General features: G+C 47.1%; 1 protein-coding gene across 13 annotated transcripts in view; it reads right to left on the bottom strand.

Annotated features, from left to right (window-relative positions):
* PCNT (pericentrin) overlaps window positions 1-23149 on the bottom strand; it is a 151112-nt gene that overhangs the window by 93474 nt on the left and 34489 nt on the right. For 9 of the 13 annotated variants that reach the window (XM_058523322.1, XM_058523333.1, XM_058523328.1 and 6 more), the window contains 5 exons: window positions 20547-20703; window positions 19258-19475; window positions 13086-13555; window positions 11053-11614; window positions 3378-3536 (listed from right to left, as the gene is read on the bottom strand). In XM_058523322.1, the coding sequence (XP_058379305.1) occupies window positions 3378-3536; window positions 11053-11614; window positions 13086-13555; window positions 19258-19475; window positions 20547-20703 (1566 nt within the window). The remainder of the gene's footprint in view (window positions 1-3377; window positions 3537-11052; window positions 11615-13085; window positions 13556-19257; window positions 19476-20546; window positions 20704-23149) is intronic. The other 4 variants (XM_058523327.1, XM_058523335.1, XM_058523334.1 and 1 more) reach the window with 2 other exon arrangements.

The raw sequence follows: 23149 nt of genomic DNA, 5'->3' as shown, positions 1-23149 counted from the left end.
TCTCTAGATGGCCCTGCAAGGAGTTGCCAGACAAACATTTACATTTATAAGGGAAATCTCCATTTGTAAAGGTATCTCCCTCTCTGTATTGGGAAGAGGGGGGATGACCTCATTTCTAGAAACTTATCAGTGTGGAAGGTGAGGCCTTAAATCTGCATAATAACCTTACTCTTGTTTACTGTGCTTTAGTGGTAATCTCCTGTAACTGACTCCCCCGACCCCCAACATCCTCCTTTGTCTTTAGCTGAAGATGGTATTTAAGACGAGAATCTCTGCTATTGTGTTGAGAAATGCAGTGTCCCTGGTTTTTCCCATGTATACATGTTATTAAACTTGGTATTATTTTCTCCCACTAACCTGTCTGGTTAATTATTTGACCAGCCATAAGAACCTTAAGGGAAAGGGCAGAGGGGGATTCTCTCTCTTCCCCCACAGCTCCAAGCTCTCTCACTTCACTGATCCTGCAGCTCTGCACAAGCAGGAAGTGAAAGGTAAGTCAGAGCTGCAAACTGCCTGCAAGAGCACTGACAGCACACCCCAACCAGAGCCACTCAGTAAAGACACAGAGGTATCAAATGGAACCAAATAGATATTCTGGAGCTGAAAAGTGCAACTACTGAAATGAAAAACTCACTAGAGGGCTCAACAGCAGATTCAAGTGGGCAGAAGAATCAGCAAACATGAAGATAGGTCAAATGAGATTATTCAGTCCGGGGAGCAGAAAGAAAAAAGAATGAGGAAAAGTAGAGGCTCTTTAAGTAGAGCCTTAAAGGTCTGTGGGACACCCTCAAAGACCAACATACACATAATGGGAGTCCCAGAGGAAAGGAGAAAGGGAACAGGGCAGAAAGAATACCTGACGACACAAGGGCCACAACTTTTACAAATTTGATGAAAAAATGTTAGTCTACACATACAAGAAGCTCAATGAACTCCAGATTGGATACACTCAAAGAGATCCACACCTAGACACTTCATAATCAAATGGCTGAAAGACAAAGAAATAGAAAGAATCTTGAGAGCAGCAAGAGAGAAGCGACTCAACACAAGGGATCCCCAATAAGACTAAGAGCCAGCTTTCTTCTCGTAAGACACCACGGAGACCAAAAGGCAGTAGGACGAGATACTCAAAGTGCTGAAAGAAAAAGACTGTCAACCAAGAATTCTATATCCAGGAAACTACCCAAAATCAGTGAGAAATTAAGACATTTCCAGATAAATAAAAACTGGGAGAATTTGTCACTAACAGACCTGCCCTGAAGAAATACTAAAGGGAGTCCTTCAGGCTAAAATTAAAGAACACTAGACATTAACTTGAGTCCACAGGAAGAAACAAAGAATATTGGTAAAGGTAACCATACAGGTAATTATAAAAGACAAAATAAATGGAGTTTTCATTTGTAATTCTTTTTTCCTCCTATTTGATTTAAAAGACAACTGCATATAGCAATGAGCAAAAAATATAAACAGATGCACTTTGTATGACAATAGTAGCACAAAGGAGGGAGGAGGAAATGAAGCTATGTGAGAGTACAGTTTTGTAAACTACTAAAACTAAGTTGGCATTAACTGAACTAGATTGTTGTAAGGTGTTCATTGTAATCCCCGGTAAACAATGAGAAAATAACTCGAAAAAAGATATAGAAAAATAAACATCAAGGAAATTAAAATGAAAAAAAGGCAATAATGGAGGATTAGAGGAACAAAAGAGACATAAGATACATGGAAAGCAAACAGCAAGTACTAATACACGCTACCACATATGTGGGCCTAGAAAACGCCATGCTCCATGAAAGAAACCAAACACAAAATGGCACATATTGTATGATTCTATTTCTATAAATGTCCAGAAAAGGCAAATCCACAGAAAGTAGATCACTGGTTGCCAGGGGCAGGCAGAGAGGAGAGAATGCTAATGTGCAGGGGTTTCTTTTCATGGGGATGCAAATGTTCTGGCATTAGACAGCAGTGATAGTTGCACAACTTTGTGAATAAACTAAAAACCACTGAAATGTATATTTTAAAAGACTGATTTTTATGGCGTGTGAATTATATCTCAATAAAGCTGTCATTAAAAAACAAAACAGGGCTGGCCCTGTGGCTTGGCAGTTAAGTGCGCGCGCTCCGCTGCTGGTGGCCTGGGTTTGGATCCCGGGTGCGCACTGAGGCACTGCTTCTCCAGCCATGCTGAGGCCGCGTCCCCCATACAGCAACTAGAAGGATGTGCAGCTATGACATACAACTATCTACTGGGGCTTTAGGGGAAAAAAAATAATAATAATAAATAAATAAAAAAACAAAAAACAAAACAAACCTACGAGAACAACTATCATGAGAAGTGAAGGTATCCATTCATCCTGCAGACATCCTTCCGTGAAAGCGGGATCATTAAAGCAAGAAGAGCCCTGACGTGGTTGCTGAGTCACCAGAGCCAGGCACACGGCTCCAACTTTCTCAGTTGGAATATTTTATGACAATGCTTAGCAGAAAAGCTATGCTGACCAGCCAATTTAAATATAAAAATGAAATATATAAATATAAAAATGAAAAAAGTTGCCTAGAAAAATCTCAGTTTCAAAAACAATGAAACTTGGGGCCAGCCCAGTGGCGCAAGCAGTTAAGTGCGCACGCTCTGCTGCGGCGGCCCGGGGTTCGCTGGTTGAGACCCCAGGCGCGCACTGACGCACTGCTTGGCAAGCCATGCTGTGGCAGCATCCCATATAAAGTGGAGGAAGATGGGCACGGATGTTAGCCCAGGGCCAGTCTTCTTCAGCAAAAAAAAAAAAAAAAAAAAGAGGAGGATTGGCAGATGTTAGCACAGGGATGATCTTCCTCACCAAAAAAAAAAAAATGCAACTATTTTGTTTTAATTTTGCTCATCAAAATTAATTTAGAATAAACTTTTCTTATTTACCTCGCAGATGAGAAAGGACAGCAATAAAACTGTTGTTAGTGCTGCTGAGTCGATTCCGACTCCTGGCAACCCTGTGCACAGCAGAGCGGAAGCCTGCCCAGTCTTTCTGCGCCATCCTCTCACCTTCCGGCACTGTATCAGACAATGCTCTGCTGCTACTCATAGGGTTTTCGTGGCCAATTTTTTCACAAGTAGATGGCCGGGTCCTCCTTCCCAGTCTGAGTCTGGAAGCTCCACTGAAACCTGTCCACCACGGGTGATCTGCTGGTATTTGAGATCCTGGTGACATAGCTTTCAGGATCACAGCAACATGCAAGTCACCACACTGTGACAATCCACAGACGGGTGGTGTGGTTCCCTGACCAGAAACGAACCCAGGCTGCCGTGGTGAGAGCACCGAGTCTTAACCACTAGACTGCCAGGGCTGGCAAGCAATGACACAGATCACTCTTAACCCCAGTACCTTTAGCTGTGCGGTCTTCTGCTCAAATGACGCTTCCGACGGGCACGTCCGCAGCTCAGTCTCTGCCTGAGAGGCGAGCTGCTGCTGCTTGTCCTCCTCCAGCTGGGCCAGGAGAGCGGGGCACTGGGCCTCGAGCTCTGCGGGAAGCAGGGCACTCTGCTGGAACGAGGAGGAGGAGAGCCAACACTGAGACCCGACCCTACACACAGACAGGTATGGATACTGGAGCTCACTCTTCTCCTACACATGTTAGCTGTGGTAACACACGGGGTCGGGTCAGAGCTCACAGAGAACTCTGAGCCACTTGGTAGGCTCTGCATTCTCACCTCAACCGCGATAATCAGAAAACATGGCTTGTGTGGTACACAACGCTAAAATTATATTTTCAAGTTTTAGAGACCATTTCTGAATTAACACAGATCATTCTCATCAACTTTTTCTCCTGAAATAGATTTAATTCCAATCCTTTAAAAGGAAGCATTCAAGGGCAACTTCTGAGTTATGATACATTGCAAAGTTTCCAAAGTGCTTTAATTATGTCATTTATACCAGACAACTACCTTACAGGGGAAGAATGGGGTTGATCTGAACCATTCACAGCTAGGAAGGAAGCTGCAGCCTGAGAGTAATCAGGTTTGACCAGGATGCTGGTTCTGTGGGTTGCCAACCACAAAACACAGTGAAAACAAGAAAACTAAAATGCCAACAGGCACCACAGAGCCAAGGCCAAGGGACAGGAGCCACACTCTCTTTCTCCCAAAAGAGCTCCCATATGAAATATTTCTACACAGTGAAGAACACTGGGAAAAATAAGAAAACATCAATACCCGAGAAAAGGCAAACCCCCCAAGAAACATGATAAATCATGATCACCAGCCAAGCTGGAAACTAGATCACAGCAGACCAGCAATGTGGGCACAGCGTACCTCCCTCTCAGCACCTTCAGCGAGGGGTCCTGAGGGCACACCTCGTACGCTCACTACGCCTGTTGAATGCTCTGGTGAAGAGGTAGAGGGCTTAAACACGTGGTCTGGGAAACTTCTCTGAGCCACAGGTCACTTTCTTCAGGCAAAAGTCTTGCACAGATGCAAATGTCCGTTTGAGGTCAGAGTAGGAGTCCAAGAGCACCCCATGCCCAACAGGCCCTTGTGGAACCCCACCCCTGAGTCCCAGGGCGCCTGTGCTCTGCACCGCACACATAGCAGCACTGACCAGCAGGCGCTGCCCGCCTCTCTCTGGCCGTGTGGTCCTTCCGGGCTTCAGTGTCACTGCCTACCAACAGAGAGGGTGGAGGGTGGATTCTATATGGTACCGTGGCTGGGAAAGGCAATCAAAGAGCCAGCCCCACTGATGACAAGCCCCCTCCTCATCTGCCCCACTGAGGCACCATGGTCCTCCAACACAGAGCTGCACTTGTGAAGGCAGCTGGAAGCGAAGCATATCACTTATTTCTTAACTTTCATTTTGTTTCAGTAAGGATTTTAAGGCAGTTTTCAGAGACACACAAAGTATAACAAGATAGCTAAAGGTAGGCAGGAGAAAAGGAAACACAAAACACCTGTCCCATGTGCACTGTGGGCATGAGGAAATATCCTACCTTTGCACCTGCAGGGGCAGCGGGGCCACTGCGTGCCTGTCCTGCCCAGCGTGCCCCCAGGCCTGGAGTGGGACTTTGCAGACGTGCACCCTGACAGAGGCAAAGGCCCAACGTGGCGGCATCACCCAGACACTCAGGAGCCAGGCAAGGCACCTTCAAGGGCGGTCAGCCCTGGCAGGAGGGCAGCCAGTATGCACTCAGGTAAGGGCGTAGGCAGCATCTGGCCATTCCACCTCGAGGGCCCAGTATCTCTGGGGCAGACGTCTGGCGGGATGCACACCCTCAGGCCACTGCTCGACCTGACTGGACAGGCTCAAAGGAGGCTTTACTCATGCAACTCCCCCACCCACACACCTCCTTACAGACGATCACTTCTATTTCCAGCCTTGAGTAAAACTCTGTTTAACTTGTCATGTTCTAAATGGTACGGTCAATATAAGAAAAAGATGTTTTTAAAAAGTTATTTTCAGGTTTTTCTAAAACTCCACAGAATTATAGGGAAACTGTCATACATATATTTTAATCATTAAAAAACATAATAGATAGGGGCCGGCCCGGTGGCGCAAGCGGTTAAGTGCGCGCGCTCCGCTGCGGCGGCCCGGGGTTCGCTGGTTCGGATCCCGGGCGCGCACCGACGCACTGCTTGGCAAGCCATGCTGTGGCGGCGTCCCATATAAAGTGGAGGAAGATGGGCACAGATGTTAGCCCAGGGCCGTCTTCCTCAGCAAAAAAAGAGGACGATTGGCGGATGTTAGCACAGGGCTGATCTCCTCACGAAAAAAAAAAAAAAAAAAACAAAACAAAACAAACAAAAAAAACATAATAGATATGCCTAAAGAAGAAAAAAATAAGTAGTACTGCACAAATACCAATGTAGTAATAAAAATAAACTCAATTGATAATGAATTAAAGACATTCAAACTATATCTAAACCATCCACAGGTTCTCTTAATATTTTCAAAAATTATCATATGAGTAGATTTGGGTTTTTTTTTTTTTTAACCAAGAAAAGATAAAATTGCCTTAAGGAATCAATACTGGTCATACTGCAGATTACTTCCGCATTCCAGAACTCTGCTTAGTGTTACCAACACGAGGATAAGGATAAGGATGTTACCAACGTGGGAAGCATATCTCTAAGAAAAAGAAATCAAGCTTACGTTTTCAGAGAACTTTTCTCACAACCAAACTCCAAAGGGCGGTAACCTGGAAAGTAATCCAATCACCTCACAAACGCATGTTAAATAACTCTTCTGATAAGTGACACTGCTTTTCAAACAGGTGCAAAGATATTTGTGGCCCAAATAAAACCTATTCACAGAGGAAGAACAGCATGTCCCTGCTATTTTGGGGACAATGACCCTGAAATCCCAGGAAACACCCAGCAAGGTTCTGTTTGCAAGGTAAAGCCTGAGAGAAGACCACAGAAGAAACAGCCACCACCTAGAAGTATTCTCACCAAGACAGGGACCTAAATCTGATCACAGGTACAGACCTACCAACAGGTTTACCAGGAATAAGGGAGAAATGTTAACCAACATCACAGGAAGCAATAAAAACAGGTCTAGTGCAAATGCGGCCCTGTGTGGATCCTGATTTGAACAACCACAGAAAGAGAATGGAACTTGGGCTGGATATGTGATGAAATTAGGGAATTACTGTTAACTTTTTGGGCTAGAACAGATTATGGGGAGATAATATATCAGTTATGATATATCAAGGGGAAAAAAAGACTTTACTTGGTAGAGACATACTTAAGTATTTATAGATGAAAACACATGATGTCTGGGATTTGCTTCAAAATAGTCAGGGGGTGGAGGGAGCACTAAGATTGGCAAGTACCCCACCGGGTAGCTGGATATGGAGTTTTACTGAACTATTCTCTCTACTGCTGTATATATTGAAATTTTCTCCAATAAAAAGTTAAAATAAAACAGGGGCAGAAACAGCATATCCCACCTTCCCATAAGCCAAATTTTTTTTTCTGTGAAATCAGTCAGACAAAAACGGTAACTTAAAGAGTATCTAACACTCACATCCTTAGCAGCAAAGTAAAGGGACAACTTACTTGAATAAACTTGTACTACAACTAGAAAAATACTTCCAAAATGCCCTAGGAGCATTCAGACAATAGTCAACACAGAAGTACAAAAAGGCTAAGACAAAAAACATAAATGACACACAGTTTCAAAAAGCGTATGGCTCTTTTTGTTACCAACAAATAAAATGGGCAGGAGAAATGAATCCGTGATTGGACAGAGTTTCTTTAGAGGGAGGGCTGTAAGTCAGTGAGTACTAGGAAAAGGCAAATGACAGAATCTGATTTTTTCAGAGAAGATAGAGAATGAAACGTAAACACCCTCAGCATGTCAGCACGTCTCAAGGGAGCATCTCAGGAGAGAAGGGGGACAGCTGTCCACTCTCAGGGATCACTAAGTCATCCAGAGATGCTCCAACCAAATCCCAATCTGCAAGCCACAGCAGCACAGCAGGGCCACAGGTGTCTGCCCCACAGGTAAATTCCAGCCTCTCGGACACATGGAAGAGTGCCCAACTCAAGAGGGGCTGTCTTAAGAATCCTTCTTACAGGACTCCCAGGGGGCCAGGCACATGGAACTTGCCAGCACCCAGCATTACATGCCTTTCACAAGGATGACTGTGAATGATGAAGGTGCTGATAGGATGACTGCTTGTCCATCTCATAGCCTCCACTGCACCTCAGCGTCTTCCTGGCGGCCACTGGAACCCTCTGTGATGGCCCCTCAGGACATCAACATGATAGGGCTGGGGGACACTGAGGGGGCTGAGTGGACACTGAGGATGAAGGAGTTAAAATTTCCCTGGATTAGGGTGAAACTGTGCTTTGTACCCACAAAGTTAACGTGGGAAACAAAATAACCAGTTTGAGCTTGCCTTGCAGAACGGCGGGAGTACCACTGATAAGACAGGAACTTGCTGACAGCCCGCCGCCTGACTAAGCATCTTGCAGGAACACTGAGAAGCTAAAATGACTGATTGTAAACTTTAGATGTCAAAGACTAAAAATCCACCGCATGCAACACACAGAACACAGTCACACCTGTGCGGAGGACTCTTAGAACTTCAGCCCCCAAGGCCACATGCTCCCCCTCCCCTACATAAAACCCCAAATAAAAACCCTTGCTTATAGCTTTTCGGGGAGTTTGGGATTACAGCGTTAGCTGCCCGTTCTCCTTGCTCAGTGCTTTGCAATAAAATTCCTATTTTCTTCCACTACACCCAGTGTCACAGACTGGCTTGCTGTATGACAGGTGAGCAAACTCACTCCGGGTTCGATATCAAGGGGACATTAAGGGGACACTAAGGGGCTGAGGTGACACTGAGGAGGTTGAAGGGACACTGAGGGGAAACTGACAGGACATTGCGAGGGCTGAAGGGATGCTGAGGGGACACTGAGGGGACACTAAGGGGGCTGAAGGGACACTAAGGGGGCTGAGGTGACACTTAGGAGGCTGAAGGGACATTGAGGGGGCTGAAGAGACACTGAGGGGGCTTCATCTTTTAATGAAATCTGAGTAAGACGTCATTGTGAAGAGAAGAGTATTTACGTGATGTAATCAACGACCAGCTGCATTTTCTGGTTCTTAGCTGGGGTCTTGCCATGTGTGTTTCTCTAAGCCATCTTGAGGGTGCAAGCTTTCTGTGTATGGATTCCTCCTTTGTCCTCTTATCCATTCAAACATGGGAAACTCACTCAGAGCGGCCAGATTCAGGGCAACTTAGAGTCCAAGAAACAAATCTCAAGAAAAATGCCAACTGCCAGACTTTTCAACCAAACAAAGGAGGATAAAGCTCGTTTTTATGTTTCCATTTATTTTTGTAATCTCCTCTAATTCTCATTCTGGGAACTTTCATGTGAAAAAACAGTTTAAATACTAATTTCAGAAATCAACTGATATGTATACACACCCCTAAGAGCACTGATAACCAACCTGGGAAACCCGAGCGAAGGCTAGGGCTTTATTTTACGGTTAAAAATGAGATATTAGCATGTCCTTTTTAAAAAGCCCCATAGAAATAGTACTTACAAAAATTTATAATCTCAATAAATTTGTACATGATGCTTCACATACAATACCAATTATTAGTGAAGCACTATGAACATAGATTCTTATCCTCTCACCCCCAGAAAGACCAGAAGACATGGGAAATATGAGTATTTCAAATCTAAGAGCACAGAAGCAGAAGGGCCTCCGGGATGTCCAGCCAGGGTCCTCAGATGGACTCCTGGAGTTGCACAAGCCTGCGAGGATGGTATGCAAAATCACATGATATGCATGTGTCTGTGTACATGCTGTGTGTAACCACCCACACATGCCTCCATCCCACCATTCACACGCCTCCACACGCCTCCCCGACCACCACACATGCCTCCATCCCACCACCCACATTCTTCCGCACGCCCCCTGACCACCCACACACACCTCTCTGCAAGGTGATAAACATTCCACAGGCTTTCTACAATCAAACGTTGCCACCTATAATAACAGTAAGCCAGTGTTTAAAACACTTAGTGTTCACATGTAAACATATACATGTTTCTCCCTCTTGAATAGCCTTTTAGCACTTCATTTTCTTCAAACCAAATGAATCAAGAAAATCTAATTTAAATCCACAGATCTGGCTGCATAGTAGGAAACTGAAACTGACATCTGAGGGCCTGCGGCTGGAGAGGGCCGGCCGGCCGGCTGGCCTAGGGGCACCGCCCAGCATCATCAGACAGTTCTCTAAATTCAGACCAAAAGGACACTGCGGCTCTATCCACTCCAAAGGAGAAGCCTATGGCTGGGACTGCCCCAACACCTGCCCTGAGGTCTGAATGCAAGGACAGACCAGAGGCTCACGATGGGCAACCGTCCCTCTGCCCACGCCCGTGACCAGGAGAGGGGGCCTGAATGTGCCCTGCTTTCTAGGAGTTCTCCCAAGAGCACACCCTCAGACTACACACAACAGGCAGAGCTGCAACATAAAATGAAGCCATCACACCTATTAATCAAGGTTACCTTTTCCCTTCTATCTTACACAGAGCTGAATGGAGGCTAACAATAAACTAACTTTTGGAGCTGCTTGACAAGGAGTGAAGCACGAAACCCTCTGGGGAACGTCTCATCAAGCTTGTCTGAATTGGGCAGTGAACAATTTCCACTTGGTATTTGTGTTCACAGAAGCCTTAGATTTCCTATTTTGTAATTTGGAATATCTACTTCTTAAATATTTGACGAAGTACTAATTTTTCAGGATAGCAATTTTTAATTGCATCATCAGCTGTAGATCATTCCACTGCCACCCTAGGAAAAAGGTGCACATCCCGCCCCGCACGTGGCGGCACCTGACACCGTCTGCCCCCGGGCTGGCACGCCCACCGCGCCCGCACCGGACAGAGCAGCCCCAAGCACTGTGAGGAGATGAGACTCCACAGCGACTTCAGTCTACACGGCAAGACAGTTTTAGGCCAAATAAACACATCCAAATTCCTGAGACACAGGGGCTGCAGGTCTGCAGATGAAGAAAGTGGGTGCCAGCCCAGGACAACAGGGCCTTCTCCAGAAATTCCCTTTCATACTAAAACTTACAGTACCTGCGCCAAGGGACAGTCACTGCTCTTGAAACACGACAGAAGGGTTTACTTTCACGAAGCATCCATCAAGGAGAACAGAAGCTCCATACACACAACAGGAAAATTGGAGCCAAGGCCCCTGAAACCAAGTCTTACCACGGGGATCAGGGGCTAGCCTTGAGCAGCACTCTAACCAACGAAATCGTACACAGAATTCTGTGCACACACACACATACGCACATCTTTATAGGACCAGAGATCCAAAGCCTTCACCAAAGAGCCTCCAAGAAAACCCTTAGAACTCACTGTCCTACACCCACCTGAGGAAACCCAAAGTTACCACTGACAGTGCAGTGCAGGAGACATGCAGACACACGCGTGCAGAGACACACTTGCACAGACACACACAAACATGCAGCTGAAACACACAGGCAAGGAAGAGACCTGTCCTGAGAAAGAGCAAAGCAACCCCGACGCCTCACCTGTGCCCCCTGAAGCTCAGCGACCAGGACTTTCCGACTTTCCACATGTTGAGTGCTCATTTCAATTCTCAGGCTGTCCTTGGCAGACTGAAGCTCTTCGGCATGTTTCAGTTTAAGTTTCTCTAACTCCTGAGCCAAAATCATTTGGTGAGAAGAATCCTTTTTCTGCAGTTGTCCCTCAAGGTCGACTCGCAACAGCTCTAGGGCTCGCCTATGCTCATCCCGTATGGCCTGAATTTCAGACAGGTAACAAGATTCCAAAGAATCCAGATTTGACAAATGTCTCATCTCCAAAGCACTGATTTCAGCAGCATGTTTTGTCTGCAATTCAGCTACACGAGCTTCTGAAAGAGCCCACCGTTCACTCTCAAATGAAGCCTTCAGTTCATCAATCTCAGCCTGGTGTTTGGTCTGGAGCTCCGTCGTCAAGGACAGAACGTGCTGCTGGTGTCTCTCCTGGAGGAGCTGGAGCTCGCTAGCATGCTTCTCTTGGGCCTCCTGCAGGACGGCGTCTTGTTCCGCAGTGAATTTCTCTGTGATTTCTTTACGTTCTTCTAAAAACCTGGGATGACATGCAAAGTGAACACAAACAGCAAAATATGCAGTCATAAAAGCACCAACCTCACTTTGAAATACCTGTTCACATTTCCTATAGGAAACACTACGTCTGCTGGGAAGATCATCACTCCTGGATTTAACTATTGTGACTCCTTCTCCCTCTGCCACATGTGGTCTGAGCACCACCACCAGAAGTAAGTGGAGAGTAAAGGGGCCACATGAGGCCAGAGGAGCTCTGAGGCCAGAGCCCAGGCATCCCCGGCCACAGACTGAAGTGAAAGACACAGGATCTACACCAAGAAACCACATACACATTTCCGACAGACACCATGGCAAAGCAGGCATGACTGTTCACTCACGGTGAGAAGGACCTCAACAGGGAAGGGGCGGCACACGGCTTACGGGAGCCCACGGGGCCGCAAAGCGCATTCAAAAGACCTAAGAAAACTCTTCAGTTGTGAATTAAGGGACATAAATTAAAAACAGCCATAAGTGATGCTGCCTGGCAAAAACGGAGGCCGGCAGGAAGACTCACTTCTAATTATGGCACCCAGAATCCCACTAGGAACTGGGAAGAGACTGGCATCTCTACCAGGCACACATGATACATTGGTGACGTGCCTTGGTAAGTTCACACAGATAACGGGCTGCGATGATTTTTATGTGCTAACTGTGTACCAGATACCATGAAAGCGTTTCCATAAACTACCCCATTTAACCTTTACTGCACAGGGAGTGCCCTAAGGTCTCGTGAGGTTGAGCATTGTGCCCATGTCCATCCAGCTCAGATGTAGTGGGGGCCAGGATGCGAACTCGAGTTCTCAGACCCCACTGCAGAAGCTGTTGCACCTCATGATGCTGGGGAGCAGCTGACACACAAGAAGCAGCAGAACCAAGAGCAGGTCTGATGACCCCAAGACTCACAAACACCCCTGGCCATTACGCCCCAAGTCTGCAAAAAGTGTCAGCACCAACAGAGGCAAAAAATGAAGTCATGCCCTAAGTCTATTTAAAACTTTAGGGAAGTATGTATATATTTTAGAAAAAAAAATTTTTTTTTTTAAATATCTATTTGAGTTTAAAAAACACAAAAAACTTGTGTGGATAAACTGCATGTCCTTGTGATAAATGATGTTTGAAGTTCTGCAAAGAACAAAAATGATGTGAAACACGCATGCACAGTAGTGTCCATCAAGGAGACAAGGACTCCAAAGGAAGAATCTGGACGCTGTTTTGGCCAGCACGTCTCAGTTACGGGACCCATAGCTCTGTCCTGAACACCAAGTGTCCAGCACTCAGGACGCCACACTCCGCTCCACCTCTCTGCAGACCTTCTCGCCCTACTGAGAGACAACAGCACGTCTTCCCAGGGAACCTGCCTCTTGCTCTCTGCTGAGTGTCTCGGGATCAGGTCTCACATGGGGACCTGGCAGATGGCTCCCAACTTAACACACTGCTACAAGAACATCACCCACCTGTTCTGGGCCAACATTAGCTGGAAGGCACAGTCCTCTTTCAGGCGGAGCGTGGCGAGCTCCCGGTCCTGGTCTGTGGGGGCTAGACCACCGCCTGGCTCCCGGCCGCACTGGCTGCACTGCAGAGACTCGTCCCCGGCAAGCTCAAGCTCCAGCTGCCGCAGGCGGCCCTGCTGCTCCATCAGGGACCCCTCCAGGCCCAGGATCTGGGCCGCCTGCTGGTCCTGAAGTTGTCTCATTGTGATTTCTCGAAGCTCAAACTTGTTTATTAGTGACTGCTTCTCAGACTCCGCCTGTTCTCTCAGGTCAAGGAGCATCAGTGTTAACTTCTCTTCAGCTTTTCCCTTTAGGTCCTCATTTGTAACTTTCCACTCTGCTTCTCTTTCTTTGAATTCTTGTTGCATTAGCTGAATCTTCTCCTTAGCTTTCTTCAGTTCCTCCTGGTGATCTTCAACTAAATCATGCTTTACCTACAGATAAGATAATTTTGATTAAGAAGGAAGAAATTCAATGAAAAGATTACTGGCAGCAATGACCCAAATCCACCTCTAAAGACAGCGAAACTTCCACAACATACAGGCATTATGCTGATCAGAGCAATAGGAATGTTTCTTATGTTGATGGGAATACAAGGAACCTAAAATGAACAAATTTATAACTCTCTGCTTAAGTAAAATGTGTCCACATCCTGGCACCTAGAACCAACTGTTCCTTATCTCTGGAGCTGGCACCAAAACCACCTGAACTGACACATACACACAGGAATACAGCACACAAAGGTGGGGCTGGAGGCCTTTGTTGTGCCAGGACCGGCAACAGGGGAAAATCAGACACGTCATGGGTCTTCTGTCAAGGGACAGGCCAACTGCCCCAAACAGAGCGGAACCACCATCAGCAAGGAGATTAGAAGTCTGAGCAAGAACAGCAAGCAGTGTAATGAGTTCATGTCTCTGGGCTTGCACAATTTATATTCCAGGATATACAAGGAACTTGAGCAAGAGGCTGGTGAGCTAAAATTAACACTTTTAAAGGTACCTTATGAAAAGGGAGATGAATCAGAAAGCCGAAGGCAAGGAAATATCCTGATTTTCATAAAGGAAAGAAAGTAGGTCAATCAAGTACTGAACATCATCAAAAAAAACAAAACCAAAAAAGGTATGTTAAGATTGACCTCAACTCTTCATTGAAAAACTAAGTTATTAAAAATAAAGTTTAGGCCCCGCTTCTGGTGACGCCTGAGAAGCTCTAATCAGACCAACCCTCCTAGAGATAACAGTTATAAACTCTGGATAAAAATATAAGAAACTACATGAAGACCCAGGAGAGCATCCAAAAGCAGGCAGATCATGGAGAGGGGTTTGACACCCAGAAGAAAAAATGGCACTAAGTGATTTATCTGTCTGTGCCATGCACACAGAAATCCCATAATCTTACTTTTTTGAACAGAGAAGCTGGAAAGTGAAAGGGGAAATCCCATTGGGACAGAAGCAGGGAGCGAAAGCTGCAAAATCTGTGAACAAACCTAGCTAAAACCTCAGGCTGATCCCTCATCCATACATGTGTGGGCAGACTCCAAGGGCAGGCCAGCTAAGGCTAAAAGAACTGAACATTACACTGCAGCCCAACACAAAGAAGATGGAGTGCAGAATCTGAATCCAGCCTAGTTAACTGCCCGCTGAAACAAAGAATCAATACTCTTCAGAGGAACATAACAGCATCCAGAGTCTCCACAATGTGTCGTTCACAATGTCCAGGATACAATCCAAAATTAGTTGATATACAAATAAACAGGAAATATGACCCACACTAAAGAGAAAACACAACCAATGGAGAACAACCCCAAGGTGACACAAACATTTTAAAGCAGCTATCACAACTACATTTATGGACATAAAGGGAACCATGCTCATAATGAATGAAAGGATAGAAAATCCCAGCAAAAATATAGAAACTATTAACAAGAACCAAATCAAAATTGTAGAATTGAAAAACACAATATCTGAAATTTAAAAATTCACTGGATGGAATTAAAAGCAGATTAGAGATGACAAAAGAAAAGAGTCAGTAAACTTGAAGATCAAAAGAATTTAACCAACAGGAAGGGGAAAAGATTAGAAACAATAAAATGAACAAAACTTCAGGAACCAAAAGATATAACATCCATGTAAATAGAGTTCCAAAAGGCAAGGAAAGAATGAGGCAGAAAGAAAAAACTGAAGAAAATACTTAATGAAAATTTCCCAAATTTGGTGAAAGACATAAATGTAGAGAATGTTTTTTAAGTTATTAAAACAGACCATCATTTCAATAATACCATTAATAAATAAGAAAAGATAAGATCTAGTATACATTTTTTTTTATGAGGCAGACTGACCCTAAGCTAGCATCTCTGCCCATCTCCTCTATTTTGTATGTGGGACGCCGCCACAGGCTGGCTTGACGAGCAGTGCATAGGTCCGTGCCCAGGATCCAAACCTGCGAACCCCAGGCAGCCAAAGCAGAGTGCATGAACATAACCACTATGCCACCAGGCCAGCTCTAAATTTTTGTTTTTTAGTTAACTATGTTTCTTAGGATCCCTGTTTCCTTTTCTCAAATATTCACAATTTTATGTACTAACTTTTAAGAATTTCATGAGAAAAAATGTCAAAGAAAATCACACCTAGCATATCATAGCAAAATGACTGCGAACCAAAGATCAAGAGAAAAATCTTTGAAGGAGCCAAAAGAAAATGACACATTACACTCAGGGAAATACAGACTGAATGATCACTGACTTCTCATCAGAAACAAGGAGGTTAGAAGGAACAATATCTCTAAATCCTGAACAACAACTGTCACCCCAGACTTCTACATGTACCAAAAATATTCTTCAAGAATGATGGTTGAGGGCCAGCCCCGTGGCTTAGCGGTTAAGTACGCGTGCTCTGATGCTGGTGGCCCGGGTTCAGATCCCGGGCGCACACCGACGCACCGCTTCTCTGGCCATGCTGAGGCCGCGTCCCACATACAGCAACTAGAAGGATGTGCAGCTATGACATACAGCTATCTACTGGGACTTTGGGGGAAAAATAAATAAATAAAATTAAAAAAAAAAAAAAAAGAATGATGGTTGGGCCGGCCCCATGGCTTGGTGGTTAAGTGCGCACGCTCGGCTACTGGCGGCCGGGGTTCAGATCCCAGGCACACACTGACATACCGCTCCTCCAGCCATGCTGAGGCCGCGTCCCACATACAGCAACTAGAAGGATGTGCAATTGTGACATACAACTATCTACTGGGGCTTTGGGGAAAAAAAAAAGAGGAGGATTGGCAATAGATGTTAGCTCAGAGCCAATCTTCCTCAGCAAAAAGAGGAGGATTAGCATGGATGTTAGCTCAGGGCTAATGTTCCTCACACAAAAAAAAAAGAATGATGGTGAAATAAAGACTTTTCAGCTAAAAGAAAACTTGTACAGCAGATCTGCAAAACAAGAAATGCTAAATAAAGGAAATTCTTCAGGCTGAAGGGAAGTGACACCAGATGTAAACTCAGATCTCCAGGAAGAAATGAAGAGCACTGTGAATGGTAAATGTAAGACTGTTTTTCCTCTTAATTTCTTTCAAGTACATACGACTGTTCAGAGCAAAGCTTATCATATTGTAGAGTTTACAACAGTAGATGTAATACACATGAAAATCAGAGCATAAAAGACAAAGAGGAGATGACAAACGCACCCACACCATCATAGGACTCTTAAAACTCACATGAAATGCCACAACATTAGCCCTAAGCAGACTGTGAAAAGAATCTATATTCTAACCCCCAGAACAGCTATTAAAAGCATAATGCAAAGAGTATAACTTAGAAGTCGAGAAACATTAAAATCAATTCTAAAAAATATTCAAATAATCAAAAAGGCAAGAAAGAAGGAACAGAGGAACAAAAAAAAAGAAAAAAAAACAAGAAAAACAGATGAAACACGTAGAAAACTAATAGTAAAATGGCAGACCTAAGTCCAACCATATCAATTATGACACAAAATGTTAACAGACTAGGCACTCCAATTAAAAGGTAGAGTTTGTCAGAATGGATTAAAAAGAAGTACCCAACTATATGCTGTCCATATGTGTAACATAATAAAAAAATAAATGTTTGGTCTTGTCCCCAGTTCCTGGCACACAGATGCTAAAACCGTTGAAGTCTCTGGAGTGATAAGAGGGTCTCTTGTATGCTAATGAGATGACTAGACAGCTTCAGACAGGAGCTGGTCCCCAGAAAGACCACCACCTGAGCAGAGCGTTGGACCTTCTAGCCCACCCTCAACCTCCAGGGTAGGGAAAGGGGCTGAAGATTGAGTTCAATCACCAATGGCCGATGATTTATTCAATCATGCCAACGTAACCGAACCTCCACAAAAACCCTCAATGATGGGGTTCGGAGAGCTTCCAAGTTGGTGAATACCTAGAGGTGCTGGGACAGCGGCATGCACAAAGAGGGCGCAGAAGCTGCGTGCCCCCACACCCTGCCCTGTGCATCTCTTCCATTTGGCTGTTCCTGTTTACAGCCTTTACAACAAACTGATAAATGGAAGTAAACTATCTCCCAGAGTTCTGTGAGCCATTCTAGCAAATGATTAAACCTGGGGAGCATGGAACGTTCTGACTTTGTAGCCACGTCAGACAGAAGCGGTGCAGTCTCACGAGGCTGAGCCTTTAACCTGCAGGGTCTGACACGAGCTCCGGGCAGCTACTGTCAACAGATCAAAAGTAAAATGGACAGGAACAAGGTACCCCTTGCAAACAAAACGCAAAGAAAGGCTAGAATGACTACAGTCATACACAAGAAAGTAGATTTCAATACAAAGACACTACAGGAGAGAAAAGGGATATTTCATGAATGATGAAAGAGTAGGTTTTTCAGGAAGACATAACAATCATAAATGTGTATATGTGAAACAACAGAGCTTCAAAATACTTAGAGTAAAAATTGACAGAACTAGGGTGGCGAAGTTCGTGTGTTCCGCTTCGGCAGCCCGGGGTTCACAGGTTCAGATCCTGGGCGCAGACCGACACACCATTTGTCAAGCCATGCTGCGGTGGCGTCCCACATACAAAGTAGAGGAAGATGGGCACGGATGTTAGCTCAGGGACAATCTTCCTCACAAAAAAAAAAAACAAATTGACAGAACTAAAGGGAGAGAGAAACAGTTCCACACCCCTCTCTCAATAATTGATATAGGTTGATAAAACGGTGGTCCAGGAACCACATATACACACACCTGAACATCAAGTCTGTCCTTCGATAAGCAGTGCCTGAGGCTAGTGCTGACACAGCAGGCAGACCACCAGCAAACGCACTGCAGCCCCCATGGCAGCCCCGACATGGCCAGCCCTCGCAGCCTCCACAAAGCTCCTTCCTTCACTCTACTTTGCTCCAAGTTCTCACAATGCCTTAGTTTTGGGAATAACGTGTGATCAAAGTTGCAGGTAACAACAGCTTCCTATGAAACTTTGTTTTGATGGAGAGTGAAAATCCAAGAAGACCCTCACAAGGAAGAACATGGGTGAGAAGATCGGGCACAAGCACCAAGTGGAGGGAATACAGCTTAGAACACATGAAAAAAAATCAAAAGAATTATAGTCACTTTAATTCTATTATTCCAACATAGTGATAAATCCATGCCCTGCCTGCACTGCTGTATAATGAAGCTCATGAATAACTTAGTGAAGGTTTATGTGCTATAACGTATTTCTCAGCGTGCCCTCGCGCTGTGCGCTCTCTGTGGCTGCATGACCAACAGTCAGCAGGAAGAGCCCGGGGGGTTCGGGACGCCACTGGAGACACTGAGGTGGACAAGGCCTGCAGGTGGCCGCGCGCCAACCCCCCGGCTCAAGCCTCTTCCTGGAGCCCCTCTGAGGATGCCCGGCCAGTTCCCCTACCCCTGGAGGCAGGTGGAAAGAGCAAGAACAAGGAGTCAAAACTCTGGCCTCGGCTCAGAGTGGAATCCTTTCCCGACTGAGGCAGGCACTAACCAAACACTGCTCCTGGTGGTGGGACGGATGGAGCTCAAGGACTGTGTGGACCGACATCCTAACCACCCGGCTGGCACAGGCCGCCTGTTCACAGGAGGCCCATGAGCCACACATGGAAGTGGGCAGGAGCGCCTCGCTCTGAGGAGTCACAACTTACTTTCTCCAAGTCCTCTTTCAGGCGAGTTTCATACTGCAACTTCTCCTGCAAATTTCTATTTTCTATTTTTAAGAGGTCAATTTCTTCCTTGAGCTCTGTTTGAAGAAGTGAGAGTTTAACCTTGTGCTCGGTTTCCAAACTCAAGACTCTGGCTGCCACCTCCGTCTCCACCTCCAAGGCTGTGTCCTGTGCATACCTGAGACAGACCCGAGCACGCTCTGCGAGGGGACAAGGAAGCAGGGAGGACAGTCAGGCACGACCCTCGAGGACACCCACACAACATGGACAGGACACTTTCCTTCAAACGCCTCAGACAACACAGACACTTAGATTCTGAAAATTCCCGGTGAGTGCAGTGTCAGAAGTGGACACCACACACCAACTGTCGGCCCAGAGGTCACTGTGCCTCACCCCCAGATGACACGCCCTGCGGCTGCCCCCTCACAAACCCGTCCTGAGTCATCCACACCAACCCGCCACCCAGTGTGCTCCTTTACTTTGTGTATCAGGCGACTGTTACCAGCCACGGGGGACGCACAGTTCTGGGCCAGGCCCTTCCAAACTATTCCAGGGCTTGCCACCTTCCTGGGTGCGAGAGCAAGCCGAGGGTGAGTACACGGGCACCGGTGCCCAGTGAGGTAGCACATCACGTGATGGCCATGGGGCACTTCTCACGCAGAAAGGTGAACAGTGAGGGGCAGACACGCGTAGCGTGACCTCGGCTCTCGGGGGCACGGTCCTCCTCTCGGCCTGCCCTGCCCAGCTCTGAGGGAGCCCTCAGCCAAGACAGCACCCCGGCATGGACCGTGACCCCGCCACGCCCTCACAGCGGGACCCTCTGCCTCCCTCCTCAGCTCTACGAGGGACGGCAACAGCGCTCACCCCCAGGGGGACAGAGCTAGGAAATCGGGTGTCTGGGTGTCTCTCCTGGAATCGGCATCCGGGGCTGGCCTTACACCTGCTCTCCTCAGCAGCAAGGCCACTGCCCGTCCCCATCTGCCGCACCCATGGGATGACCACAGCTTCTCCATCAGCCACCTCCTGGCCGCCCCAGTCTCCCACAACCCCAGTGCTGCGCCCAGTTGGGCCCTCTCCTGACATATTCTGAGCCGCCCACGTGAGGACACCCCCCGGGGAGGCCTCCAGCACCAGCACTGCAGAGTAAAGGGCCAGCGTACCCACATCACCACTCACGTGGAGTCAATCATGGCCGAGGTGCCCGACCTTCCCACCAAACGTTGCCGCAGGCCAGACGCCTGCCAACGTGGGCAGCACCACAGGGCACACACCTTGGCCAGACTCTTCCGAGAGCCCTGCATGCTGCTCCCTTTCCAACACCCGGGCCCCTGTGAGTTCCGCCTCCTGCTGGACTTCTGGAGAGGACTTCACTGCTGTGACTCGGCCCCGGTGGTCTTCTTCTAATGGTGTGTGCAGACACAGGCTCTCCTGTGGGGAAATCACACAGAGGAAACGTGTTAACAGCCTCCGTGCCTTGTTACTTACTCCCTGCCTCCCAGGTAACCCTCGCTAGGCCGCGCAGTTCACGCCGTCTCTCCCTGCCCCAACACCTCACTTCCAGAAGGACTACCTCATGGAAATGCTGCCAGCAGCCCAGAGAAGGAGGGCACCCTCTACTGCAGCTCACGGGCCGCGGAGTCGATGAATCCTCCTCACACCCTCGCTACACTCGCCGTGGCCAACACTGAGCACTGGACACAGGAACGCCAGGCAGGCTGTTCCCAGGAGCCTGACCAGAACTTTTCTGGAGCTGAGCTGCAAGCAGACCCTGCCCAATGGACCCTCGTCCCTCGCCCTCCTAGGGTCAGGCTCCGGCTTACTCCCTTTTGTCCTTCACAGGCCACATGGCCTCTGTGACCAGCTACACGGGCCAGGGCCTCAGCCAGAGGCACCCTGCTCCCCTGTGGGGGCTCCCAGGACTCTCCACTCAGCTCACTCCTGAGCCCCCTCACTCCCTCCTCCGCATCACCCTCCCCTGTACTTCCCCTTCCAGAGCTAATGCTGGGCCTGCTCATGACCTGGGGCCCACCCCCACGAGGAAGGAGCTCCCCCAGGGCAGGGTCTCTGATGGCTGCTGCAACTAGCCCTGATAACAGGGGCTGCCCAGCATCCTCATGCGGGAGGTGGGAAGGGAGGGAGGAAGGAAGGAGAAAGGAAGGAAGGAAGAAGGGAGGAGAGAAAGAAGGATGGAAGGAAGGAAGGAAGGAAGGAAGGAAGAAGGAGGGAGGAGGAAAGAGGCAGGGAGGGAAGAAAGAGGGAAGGAGGAAGGGAGGGAGGGAGGAGGGAGGAAAGGGGAAGGAGGGAGGGAGGGAGGAAGCAAAGAGGGAGGGAAGAAGGAGGGAAGGAGGGAGGGAGGAAAGTGGGAGGGAGGGAGGGGAGAGGAAGGAGGAAGGGGGGAGGAAGGAGGGATGGAGTGCTCAGTGCAAGCTTCAACATTTCCTGTTTCCTTTAAAATGCAACCAGTAAATCCATTTTCCTGAAAACTCACAGAAAAGTCACATTAACCTAAACTTCAAGCTCCCAATGAGCTCAAATTATCTTTTAAGTCATAACTTAAATTCTTATATTGTTACAGGAATAAAAAACTTGACAGATGAGAAGAATTGAGTCCAGAAACAGACTCATGTCCCTGTGACAACTAAGTACACAAAAAGGTCATGTTTCAAACTGGAAGAAAAAATTCAACGAGTCAGGCCTGAAAGAGCGATTCACGTTTTAGAAAAAGAAAACAGGGGCCGGCCCTGTGGCACAGCGGTTAAGCACACATGCTCCGCTGCTGGCAGCCCGGGTTCGGATCCCGGGCACGCACTGATGCACCGCTTACCAGGCCATGCTGTGGCGGCGTCCAGGCCATGCTGTGGCGGCGTCCCATGTAAAGTGGAGGAAGATGAGCACAGATGTTAGCCCAGGGCCAGTCTTCCTCAGCAAAAAGAGGAGGATTGGCATGGATGTTAGCTCAGGGCTGATCTCCCTCACCAAAAAAAAAACAAAAGAAAGGAAAAGGAAATAAACTTAGAGCCGACACCTCCCACCAGACAACAGCTAAGTTCCAGATGAATGAAAACTAAAATTAAAGACTTTAAAAGAACCAGAAGAAAACACAGGAAAATACTGTGACGCTCTGAGAATGGGGACAAAGAGCCGAGGGCAAGGGGAAGGACTCCCACTGCAGATGTGGGCCCAGCATCAAGTGTGAAAATATGCACAGCTAAGTCCAAACATGAGCAGAGTGGGGACTTGAACCAGAGAAAAGGGCACATACAACAGCAAAGGTGCAGAAGCCAAAGCATAAAACAGACGGAAGAGTCAATGAGTAAGTGCCGAGTCAACCGCCATCTTAACTAAGGCAGCGCAAGCTGAAATGAGACAGCGATCAGGTGAGGACCTCACAAGCTGTGGCCACGTCCAGCGGGGCGGGGGGTAAGCAGGGGCTCCCACACCATGTTGGGACGTTCAGCCAGGCTCCCTCAGGGGGAACAAGCCACCGGCAGGTCAAAACTGTAAATACGCACACACACTGCATACATACACACTGGATTTTTGGTTAAACAGACACACACTCCATCACTTTATTTTCCCCCCTTCCTGAAATATGACTAAAATGAGAGGAAAAAAAATTTTTTTTTTTTAAAGATCTGCCCTGAGCTAACATCTGTTGCCAATCTTCTTTTTTTTCCCCTCCCCAAAGCCTCAGTGCATGGCTGTTTATTCTAGTTGTGAGTCCTTCTAGTTCTTCTATGTGAGCCACTGCCACAGTATGGCCACCAAGAGATAAGAGCTGTGGTTCCGCACCCGGGAAACGAACCAGGGCTGCTGGAGCAGTGAGCACCAAATTTTAACCACTAGGCCATCAGGGCTGGCTCGAGAGGAAACA

The sequence above is a fragment of the Diceros bicornis genome, chromosome 27, assembly GCF_020826845.1.
Source record: "Diceros bicornis minor isolate mBicDic1 chromosome 27, mDicBic1.mat.cur, whole genome shotgun sequence".
NCBI lineage: Eukaryota > Metazoa > Chordata > Mammalia > Perissodactyla > Rhinocerotidae > Diceros > Diceros bicornis.
The sequence above is the reverse complement of the archived record's forward strand: the minus strand, read 5'-3'. Positions and strand labels throughout refer to the sequence as shown.